The sequence below is a fragment of the Thermobia domestica genome, chromosome 5 (genome assembly GCF_964235325.1).
Source record: "Thermobia domestica chromosome 5, izTheDome1.hap1.1, whole genome shotgun sequence".
Classification (NCBI taxonomy): domain Eukaryota; kingdom Metazoa; phylum Arthropoda; class Insecta; order Zygentoma; family Lepismatidae; genus Thermobia; species Thermobia domestica.
This window is the reverse complement of record NC_137458.1, coordinates 132,837,211-132,848,970: the sequence shown is the minus strand read 5'-3', so window position 1 is coordinate 132,848,970 and position 11,760 is coordinate 132,837,211. Positions and strand designations below refer to the sequence as shown.

Genomic DNA, 11,760 nt, shown 5'->3' with positions numbered 1-11,760 from the left:
ATAAGTGGTTCTTACTAATTGCTACAACTCTCACAATGTGAATAGGGGTTAACGACTATATTCGCAGAAACGCGGAGGAACTGCGTTGACATACTGAATCAAGAGGCCTAACCTCTCTTGTGTGAGTTAATGTGCGAGCGAGGATCAAGTGTAGCAATACGCATTTGTGAGCATAGCACACGTATTGCACTCAGAGGATTGACGAAAGTTTTCACTTTCGGAGGGCAGCTTGCTTTTTGAACCTCATCTTATCATACTTTCTTTCACCTTCATCCTCATTTGGGCTTCGGCCCTAGGGTATTTCATCACTATGGCGGACTCTGGCAACTCACTTGGACAATCGAGACCTGGACGACATACTGGTTTACCTCAAACTATTCATTCTAATCCAAGTACTTCTCTAACACAACCGGCACACCGCGGGCCATCCACTCGCACCCGGCATTTCTCATGGGGAAACGAGCCTTTGTCAAATACATCTAAAGAGCGGCATCCATCTAACGAATCTACTCAGTCTGCGAAACGTATACGGTCCCGTTCACCACTACCTTCCATGGATATCGAGATCGATCCACAACCAAATTCTACTCCGGTGTCTCCAAATCTTTCATCACAAGCTAATCTCGAACTTTATCATTTCCTTCTCACTGATTACGACGCTAAATACACCAATCCAAAAATGATCTTTCTTCAAATAATGAAGTATGTTCCTCGCGTCCGGGATACTTTAGCTCAAATAGTGAAAACCAAAAATGGTTACATACTAAAATCGAAAGATCCAAACTTTGGAATAACTATACGTAATAAAGCTTCTTACGAAATCTTTGGTAAGAACGCTAAACTTACTAAGCTAACGGATAAAAGGCAGAAACAATCTCCGCCACCTAGAAAGCCACCTTTTCTATCTGTTGTAATTAAAGGTGTTTCACCCGATCTAACAGATGCGGAAATTCAGGAAGAACTTAAACAAGAAGGAATTTCAGTTGATAAATGCATTCGCATTAGAAATAATAATGGTCCGACATACCTAGTACGCGTTCTATCTCAGCGACAGGACACTATTGATTATCTTCTTCGATTTGGCGCACCTATCTATAAGCGAATACATCGTGTTGAACCATCTAAGACTAACGGACCTTTACCGCTTCGCTGTGAAAAATGTCAGATATACAATGATCACACTACAGCCAACTGTCCTAATCAACCGAAATGTGGCTATTGCTCGGGGCTCCATGACACCAAAACTTGTCCTAATCTACAAGGACCACCCAAATGCAACACATGTGGTAGTGGGCTTCATCCTACGTACAGCTACCGTTGCAAAGCTAAACCAGCACCGACACCTGAACGTCCGGAATTAACTGTACCATTAAAAACAACAGACACTACAGTGCAACCTAATCAATCCATATTACCTCCACTTACAGTAGAAGATTTTATCCGCTTTACCAGTTTAGTACTTCAAAACATCTTTCCATTCCAGAGAGCCCATATTACCCAACATATCATTTCTGCCGCAAAATCAATTTTTCACATAAATCTTCATGCCACCTATTCCAACAATTATGTTCATTTCCATGTTGGATCACTGGAAACTGCAGTATAAACTCATCTGTATATTTTTCACTATGGAGATTAGTTTCCTCTTTGTTAATATACGATCATTTTTGCAACACAGACGTTTGTTAGAAGCTCTGTTACTCGAGGAACATATCACTGTATTTGCTCTCAACGAAACCGCATTAAAACCAAATATATTAGCTCGTATTCCTGGATATCTATTACTTCGTCACGATTATCACGACCACATGGCTCGTGGCCAAGGTGGAGTCGCAATAGGACATTCTCCAAAATACCCAATTAGGACATATACCCCACAAGCTTTCGATAATATCCCGGAGTACCTCCTTTGTTCCATATACTTCCCATCAATAACCATAAATTTCAGTACAATCTATATTAGACCACGCCAACCTGTACCGTTAGAATATTTCCGATATATAGCGAATACCTTTTCCAATATCGTTATCATGGCAGATATTAACATCCATAGTAGGAGTGCTAGAGAAAAAGATGAATTTCAAGAGTATATAACTGACCATCTTCAGCTCTATATTCATGTTCTTCCTAAGCACACTAGACCTATAAGCCAAACTACACCAGATGTTGTTATTACATCTGTGAATCTCATCAATAAATGCCAGCTTGATGTGCTCGACTCTATTGGTAGTGACCATCATCCAGTAAAACTAACGTTAACGCATGGCCTGCCAACTCGTCCTGTACTTGCGCCTCGCTCTGTCCTGAGATATGATAAGGCTCATTGGCCTGAATTCCGCCAAGAAATTGAGGATACACTTCATAGTGTAACACCACCTACCAATGACACTGACCTCGCTTCTTGTATCAATACAATCACTACTGCAATACAACGCAGCTCTCAGCATCACATTCCGGAAGATCAAGTACATCCTTATAAACCGAAATTGCCTCCTACGTACCTTGCATTTGCACAGAAAGCGCGACAACATCTTCGCGACTATTATCGAACAGGAAACCATGAGTCTCTTCAGCGCCACCGTCAGTGGCAACGCACAGTTAAAAACTATCTGGATGCATCTAAACGTAGGAACTGGATTAAAACATGTAATAACTTATCTGAGGACGCACATCCTTCTAGATATTGGAAGCGTTTCAATCAACTTGCTGGGAAGAACACCAAAACTACCTACCCTCTCATTGACCATGACACACCTCTCTTTTCGGATCAAGATAAAGCGAACGCCTTTGCTACTCAGTTACAGACGGTATTTACTCCTTCTGCCGCTTCCACACGTTCGGAACGGATAAACCTATCTAACATCCCTGCTCTGCAACCTTCCACAGAGCATGTCATTGATCCGGAGCATCCTCTTACAGCACCTATCACCACTGCTGAACTTCAAATCGCACTAAAGCGGAAAAAGAATACAGCACCAGGAATTGATAACGTATCTTACCGTCATATTTAAGAAGCTCCACAATCGCTGCTGGTCCTCCTTGTCGCAATCTACAATTTCATTCTAAAAACTGGTCTCTATCCATTGGAATGGAAAGTATCAAAAGTCTGCATGTTTCATAAACCAAATAAGCCTATACATTCTGTCAGCTCTTATAGACCAATCCAACTTACATCAGTGTTCAGTAAGCTACTAGAGAAAATTCTCGTGTGCCGGCTTCATTCATACCTGGAAGCACGTAACAAACTACCTATTCATCAAGCAGGCTTCAGACCACGTTTCTCAATAAATGATCAATTGCTTCGTCTTAGCACTATCATCACAAACCAGTATAACAAAGCATTCCCCTCATGTCTTATACTCATGGATTTAGAAAAGGCTTTTGATAAGGTTTGGCATTATGGACTAATTCAAAAACTTCAGTCGTTCAACCTTCCCATGTGCTATTTGAGGCTCATTCACTCTTTTCTTACAAATCGTATTGCTTATGTCACTGTTGGTAATGTGCTCTCTTGGCCTGTATTTCCGTTTACTGGAGTTCCTCAGAGATCAGCACTTAGCCCCTTACTGTATATACTTTATGCTTCCGACATACCTTCAACTCCGCACAATGTATTCACTTTTCAATATGCAGATGATACGGCTTTCCTCGCTCTTGGCAAAACTGTACATCAACTTAATACTGCTCTTCAAACTACACTCAATAATTTCATCACCTGATGTAAGAAGTGGCATCTGACTATCAACGAAGAAAAAACACAAGCAGTAGTGTTCTTACCACCTAAAAGACGTTCCAGAGTTCACAGGAACCCAACTCTTCTCCGAGTCACTATTGATGGATATCTTATCCATCCTACACCCACTGTCACCTACTTAGGCGTGGTCTTCGATTCTAAGCTCACCTGGAACGCCCACCTGAAGAGGCTAACAGCTAAGGCTAAAAATCGATTGAATCTCTTACGCCGACTCACTGGAACAACTTGGGGCTTAAAAGCGGATGTCTTGCTTCACACCTATAAGGCGTTCCTCCGCCCTATCCTCACTTATGGGCATACTGCCTGGTGTAATGCTTCTGCTTCTTATTACGAAAAGCTCTGCATACTGGAGAGACATGTTATTCGTCTAGCTTATCGCCTTAAGCTACCATATCCCACATGGCTCACCTATGAATATATCTCGTTTCCGAAAATTACAGAACATCTTGCAGACCTCCGTATTAGATATATCACATCTCGGATAAACACAGGTCATCCGCTCTTTTTAGACATTCTTCACTGCGATGCTCTCACAGACTCCCACCTACCGGTTCATACTTTCACCATTAAACATATTTATATCTCTATATATCAACAGTACACACTTGACTCCGGACGAACGAGAAATCTACGACATTTATTTCATTGCCGATCACATTCCTCATCTTTTTCCATTATTGCACGAAGATCCTCACCATTAACAAGGGCTTCCCACTGTGTTCATTAGTCCCGAGTCGCCCCGGGACAGAAGATATAACCCTTCATCTGTCTGATTAACACATTTATGTTTGTGACGTGCTAGCACTTCATCTCATTTATCATTTTCACTTCTCATAATTTCATTGGCCACATGTTGCACCTACTCTATATTTTTGATTTTGTTGCACTGTTGATTAAACATGTTTGTTTTCTTTTCTTCTTTTGCATTTATTTCATATTTCTCCTTTTGCTCTATATAATTATTTAATCTTACAGTTATTTTGCACCATGTATTATATATTTCAGCATAAAGTAAAATAAATGTAAAACGATAACATAAAATTAAATGATGATGAGTTCACAACCCCTTTAATAGATGTTCCACCTCAGCAGTTAATAAAGAATATCTCCTAGCCCATCACCTACCTTTCCTAGCGTCTATTTTGTGTGTAAGAATCACATGCCAAAGAGAGGGCGTAACCCTCTGAGAGGCAGGAGGATGAAAATCGTTTTTTATCATAGACTTCGACTCTCCTAGTGAACCCATATTGTCTCTTCCTCCCTAACAAAAAAAAAAAGGAACTGCGTTGAACTGGTCACCTGGAATCTCTAACCAGGTAAAAAAAATAGGGTATTCGTAGCTGGCGAAGAAAAATAACCAAGTCACTTAGGCATTCCATCCCCATTGGTTTATTTTAGTCGCGATCTTCGTATATACGGTTGGATTACTTGCCTCTTTGAGGCCGAGGAAACAACCGTCGAATTATATTTAATACCTCCACGGAGGTTACGCATCAAATTGATCTTTTCTGTTGACGACCTTGCTATTCCTCTTGGCTTAACGATTTATTTTGGTACTCTCCTCTTCGGAGGTAGAGATAATTGAAGGAAGAAAATAGTTGACGACTTTGGCACTTACACCGGCGAACGATTACGTTAGTGCTTCCTCTTTGGAGGAAAGAGCACCTTAATAATCTCTAAACTTAGAGCTTTGCTCTAAAACAAGAATATACACAGGGACCGTCACTAACCCTTTGTGGTAAGCTGGCGCCATCTCCTACGTTAACTATCAAGATGGCCTCTCAGAAGACACCGGTCAAATCTGAGAAAAAGGCACAATCAAACAAGAATCCTAGTATCAGGGGCAAAATAATACGAGCAACTTATAAACCTGAAGACTTTCTTCTGCCATTGGGTAAACCCAAGCAAACAAACGTTCCACCGAAGTCAAAATTGAAAGCTCCTACACATAAGCAGACAAGTGCTTCGCAACCATCAACGTCAAATAACACCGAAGATATGGACTTCACTGTCGTAGGGACACTAAAGCGACGTAGGTCGTCTTTGGACAATCTCAACAAAGCAGAAAAACAAATTAACAGCACTCAAGAATATCCTCCACTTCCCACCAGTAACAAGTTCGATGCTTTGTCTTCCGAACAAACAGATAATGGTAGACCCATCAATAACACTGCAGTGACGAACAAGGCCTCCATTTCCAAGCCGCCTCCAATCTTCATATACGGAATTACCAACACATATACATTTATAAAGACCCTGTCACGAGCATTGAAGGAGCCTCCCTTAGCACAGCCCAACAAAGAGCGCATTCGACTTCAAGCGGCTAACAAAGACGATTATATAACTATCAAGACTTATTGTGAACAAACGAACACTGAATATGCCACAGGAGTAGCAAAAACTGAAAGGCCTATTAAGGTAGTTGTTCGAAAACTACCTATTGACACCGAATTGGATGACCTGAAAGAAGAATTTATAAGATTGGGCTACAAACCGACAAGCATCCATCAAATGTCTCGCAAGAGCAAGACGGATGACAAGAAAATACTGATGCCACTGTTCTTGGTTGCTTTGGAGAGAACTGCAGCTGTTAAAGAGATCTATGCAATTAACACATTGCTACATTACAAGGTCCAAATCGAACCCTATAAGCCTCCGTCCGTGCTGCAATGTTACAGATGCCAACGGTTGGGGCATTCGCAAGATACCTGTCAAGCCCACCCGCGGTGTCTCAAATGTGGGCAACTGCATTTCACACAGACTTGCAGTAAATCAGATACATCCACACCTGCCACTTGTGCGAATTGTCAGGGAGATCACCCGGCAAACTACCGTGGCTGTCCGGTATTCAAGTCCTATTCTGAGGCTCTTAAATTGCCAGCACAGCAACCGAAGAAACACCCAGATAAAACCAAGAAAAATACCCAAACCACATCAGATGAGGATCTTTCTATTCCCACTATTGTCAATGTCCAACCTGTGGCTACAGATGGTGACGACGCTGAAGCTTCCACTTCATCCCACACCAATTCAGCTTCTACTCAACAACAGGAAAGCCCTAAAGAAGATCTAGACATAAAGTCCGTTCTTTCATTCCTCAAGGGCTTAAATTTCCGCAAAATCATAACCCATATCAAACGTGGTATTACACGTTTCCGACAAGCTGCAGACTCAGCTTCCAAGGCTGCAACAGTCATCGAAACAATAGCGGAAATGGTTGACGATGGCTGTTTCTAACTCCAGCGTCCTACATCACACACTTGTCCTCGCTACATGGAATGCAGATGGTCTCGAGGGGCAGAAACATATGCTGATTAGATTTCTCACACACCACAGAGTTGATGTCATGTTTATACAAGAAACACACTTCACTGCTCGTATCACAACTTGGCGACTACCCAATTACATTGTGTATCGACAGGATAGAGTGGGCAGACAGAAAGGAGGATTACTACTCATAATCAAAAAGGCATTCCCCGTCAGGTCAATTACAATACCACCCTTACTAACTTTGGAGGCACTTAGTGTTGAGCTAATAACTCCAGGCGTTCCATTAATATTGGTTACCGGGTACAGGTCCCCGGCCACACAACTAGAGCCCACAGACTTCGATGTCATTGCTAACCTAGGGCCAAAAGTCATCTTAGCTGGAGATCTCAATGCTAAACATGGAGAATGGAACTCGATTACTCCAAACACTGCTGGAGATGATTTACATGAATATCTACTTACCTCCAACTTCATCATTAGTGCTCCACCTGACCCAACTCATTATCCAAAATTCGGCGGACAACCCGATGTTCTTGACGTCGCTCTTTGCAAAGATGTATCATTTAGTGTTCATCCTTACGTCATTTCGGATTTAGATTCTGACCACGATCCAGTCATTTTTCACGTCTGGCACCGCAGCATCGCTCATTCTGCCCCTATCTTCAAGCAAATAGAAACTGATTGGCATCTTTTCAAACAAGAACTGAACACTATGATCGATCTACGAGATCGGCCCGCCACCATTGAGGACATTGACCAAGCGGTCTCTCACATCACGTTAGCACTTCGCACAGCAGAGGCAGCGAGCTCCATCTCCATAATCTCTCCAACGCAAACCGGGCAATGTGACAGTTTCCACCTACAACTCTATATTCATCTAAAACGTTGGGCTAGACGTCGATGGCAGCATACACTACATCCAGCATACAAAACGCTCTGGAACAAACTGCGTACAAAGCTCAAGTTACTGACAACGCGACAAAATCAACAATATTGGGAAAACACTTTTCAAAATGTCACAGTAAATGACCGTAAAATTTGGACATACTGCAAATCATTCCAACGTGCTACAAATGCTTCCAAAGCAAGAGTCATACAAGGACCTCAAGGACTGACACAAGATCCTCAGTCGCAAGCGAACATTTTCGCTGACTCTCTGGAAGAACAGTTCCAGCCTAACAGAGCACGCCTCGATCCCTACCTCAAACAGCACATCCGAACCACACTATATAGCATAAGGACACAAAACCCAACACATGACATCACCATAGTAACACCTCGGGAAATAGAAAGACACCTAAAATGTCTGCCAGGAAAGACAGCATCTGGGCCTGATGGGATTCGATCTGAGATCCTAAAACATCCAACTAGAAAACTGCTGGTCTTTTTAACCTATTTATTTAACGCCATATTTCAATTATGTTACTACCCCAAGACCTGGAAGGAAGCTCGTGTCATCACCATCCTCAAACCTGGAAAGAATCCACTGCTCCCGGAAAACTATAGACCGATAAGTCTTCTGTCGCACTTGAGTAAACTCTTTGAACGTGTGTTACTTTCGAGGCTGAAACAACATGTACTTAATAGAGACCTCCTACCTTTCTATCAGTTTGGATTTCGTGCCCAACATAGCACTACTACCCAACTCGTACGAGTGGTGGACCACTTAACAGCGGCTTTTAACAGGAAACATCACACTCTTGGAGTCTACCTAGATGTCTCAAAAGCCTTTGATAAAGTCTGGTTATCAGGACTATTATATAAGATATACACTCAAGGTTTTCCGGATCGTCTTCTACTCTTACTTCATTCATATCTCATTGGCAGAAAATTTCATGTGTCTGTTGACGGTGTCAAATCCACGTCTAGATCTATCAAAGCAGGTGTTCCACAGGGCGCTGTACTTTCACCGCTCTTATATAATCTATACACGGCAGATCTCCCGACCTTACCGCATTGCTTTTTCGCAACATATGCTGATGATACTGCCTTTTTCACGACCAGCAGCTCACTTGCGCAATGTTACATCTACATGCAAAGACAACTAAACAGTTTTCAGGAATGGGCAAGACGTTGGAGGATTAACATCAATGCAGGCAAAAGCTGTGCTGTCATTCACAGTAAGAGACGCATCCGTGTTCCACGAAATTTAATCTATGAGAATGCTCGTATTCCTCACGCTCTGCAAGCCAAATATTTGGGTGTAACCTTAGACCGTGGTTTAACGTTCGCCGCTCACATCAGGGACATCAAACAAAGAGCCTTACGAAAAATTTCAGCGTTATACCCCATCTTTCGCTGCAGTTCACTTTCCCATGAGGTTCGAGTTCACATCTTCAAGATGATAGTCCTATCTACAATCTCTTATGCATGCCCTGCCTGGCAACATGCTTCACCAAGTCATATACAAACACTCGAAAGTGTACAAACTCGGGCTGGTCGTATAATCACTGGTCACGACAGATACACACGAAACAGTCAGATTCTGGAAGATTTAGAGCTATCCACTGTTAGAGAAGTTCTACGGCATTTGCACAGTAAGTTCTGGCGTACTTTACCCAGACATATTAATCCCGCCATAGCTAACATCGGCACTGAATGCACTCTCTGGAACGTCCATCGTACGCCACGTCTTTAATATCTTTCCAGAACTCGTAATGCACTCATAATCAGCTACTCTGCGACAGTTGCAGACGTAGACTTCCATCCATAACAAAACAATAGTAATTTCCAACTAACTACCAACATATCTTTATATAATTTTATACAGTCCTACTCATGGAGTCAGGGGCTTTGGCCCGATACTCTATACAAAACTACAACATTACCGTGACCGTGACCGTGACCGTGAACTGCGTTAAATCTATAGCTCATTATCACTATATATAGAGTATTATATGTAGTACATTTTCTGTTATCGAGAGAAAGGATTACTTAGAAATCTTGTGCGACGTGACGTCATGTGAAAGAGAGCATGAAACAAACACATTGTTGAGAATACAGTAAGATGTGTCGATACGTGAAATTTATAAAGAATGGGTAATTATTGAGACAAAAATGAATAAAAATAACTTTGTTGTTGCTCAATGTCCGAATTGAGAAAGGAAGACTCCATGATTTCTTAAATGTTGTTGGTACAACGACAATGAGTTTCTCGGTGTAAACGCGCAGACAGAATCGATTTAAACAATGCTAATATTTATTCTACTTATTTCTTACCGAAAGATTGAAATGAAATCTAAGTTTTACGTCCCACGTTTATGCCGGTTAGGTTAAAGGAGACGGTGATGATGAGAGATGAGTGAAATGGTGGAATGAAGAAAGTGGGAGCAAACAGGAGAACCCCGAGAAAACCCACGAGCACAGTGTTTGTCCACCACAAAGTTTACCGAAAGATTATGAGACAGACTTACAACACGAACTTCATAAGCTACCTGTAATAAAAAAAAGTTCCGCCCTCATTCAATTTCTTCTCTGCATATATCGAATTGGCATGGAATTGTTAAGAACGAACAGAAGTAAAAGGTTAAGAGAAAACAATATATTTTTCAAACATATGAAGTTGAAGAACTTGAAAGAAATTTAAATAACTAGAGTCATGGATGCAGATGTAGGATGAGCAAAAATGTTAGTAAAGAGGATTTGCCCATTTTGTCCACATAACTCGGTGAAGCCAAAAAAAAATAAATAAATAAATAAATAAAAAATAATCGAGACAAACCTGTTGGCTGCTCTCTTTTCCGCCAGTAATGCTCGCTCAAAACTAGGTTTTCCGTATGCCAACATGTAGTGTTCGTTGCGTTTATTCTTATTTAAGTATTCACTTTAACGCTTAAGATGGTTACATGTGCAACTTATGGATTCGTGTTCGTTACCTTCAATGGGGCTCGCGTTGTTATTTCCGTTGAGGCTTGTGCTCACTTTGGCTAGGACTCATCCTCCAATAAGAATCACACTCAGGGTGGAACCCAGGATTTTCTGAGCTGGGGTGCACCAATAATTACCAAACTAACCAATCACACTGAAACTCTTCAAAGTGACATGTGACCCTTGACAACGCTGATACATAGAACAGGAGCGGTTATTTTAAAGAAGGTGCAAGTTTTCTGTCCTACTTGATAAATGTCATATTGTTTTGCTTGGTGAATCCTTTTCCTTCAAACTTCAGAAAATCGACGTAATGTATTGCTTTTCCAAAGCTCTGCTTCCTTTTAAGCCCCAAACGGAAAAACAATGGCAGATTGTTTCGGAAAGTGTTGTTAATTTCACTGCTAGCTTCTCATTTTAGATAGTGTATATTTACAAAGAAGGGGTGCACGTGCACCGGTGTACCCCCTAAATCCGACCCCGATCATACTCACTAGACTACTGGGAGCTCGCGCTCAGTAACTTCATTGGGGATGGAGGCGCGTTGGTTCAGTGGTAGAGCGTTCACCTCCGGTGCTTGGGGTCCCTGGTTCGAACCCAGCTCGCGCCGTGTGGACTTTGTGGTGAACAAACACCGTGCTCGTGGGTTTCTCGGGGTTCTCCCTGCTCCTCCCACATTCTTCATTCCACCATTTCATTCATTTCTGATAATTACTGTCTCCTTTAGCCTAACCGGCATAATCGTGGGACGTAAAACTTAAAGATTTCATTTCATTTTCATTTTATTGGGGTACACGTTTATTAGGTTTGGGCTCACTACACTCAATAAAACTCGGGCTTACTAATCTGAACTAGAGTAAGGGTCACTT

The 11,760-nt window shown here is 41.7% G+C and overlaps 1 protein-coding gene across 1 annotated transcript; it reads left to right on the top strand.

Moving 5' to 3' along the window:
• The first annotated feature begins 1,628 nt into the window (after positions 1 to 1,628).
• On the top strand, positions 1,629 to 3,011 carry LOC145685244 (uncharacterized). The gene has a single exon (XM_081757607.1). It carries the CDS (start codon positions 1,629 to 1,631, stop codon positions 3,009 to 3,011), a length of 1,383 nt encoding a protein of 460 aa, XP_081613733.1.
• The last annotated feature ends 8,749 nt before the right edge of the window (positions 3,012 to 11,760 follow it).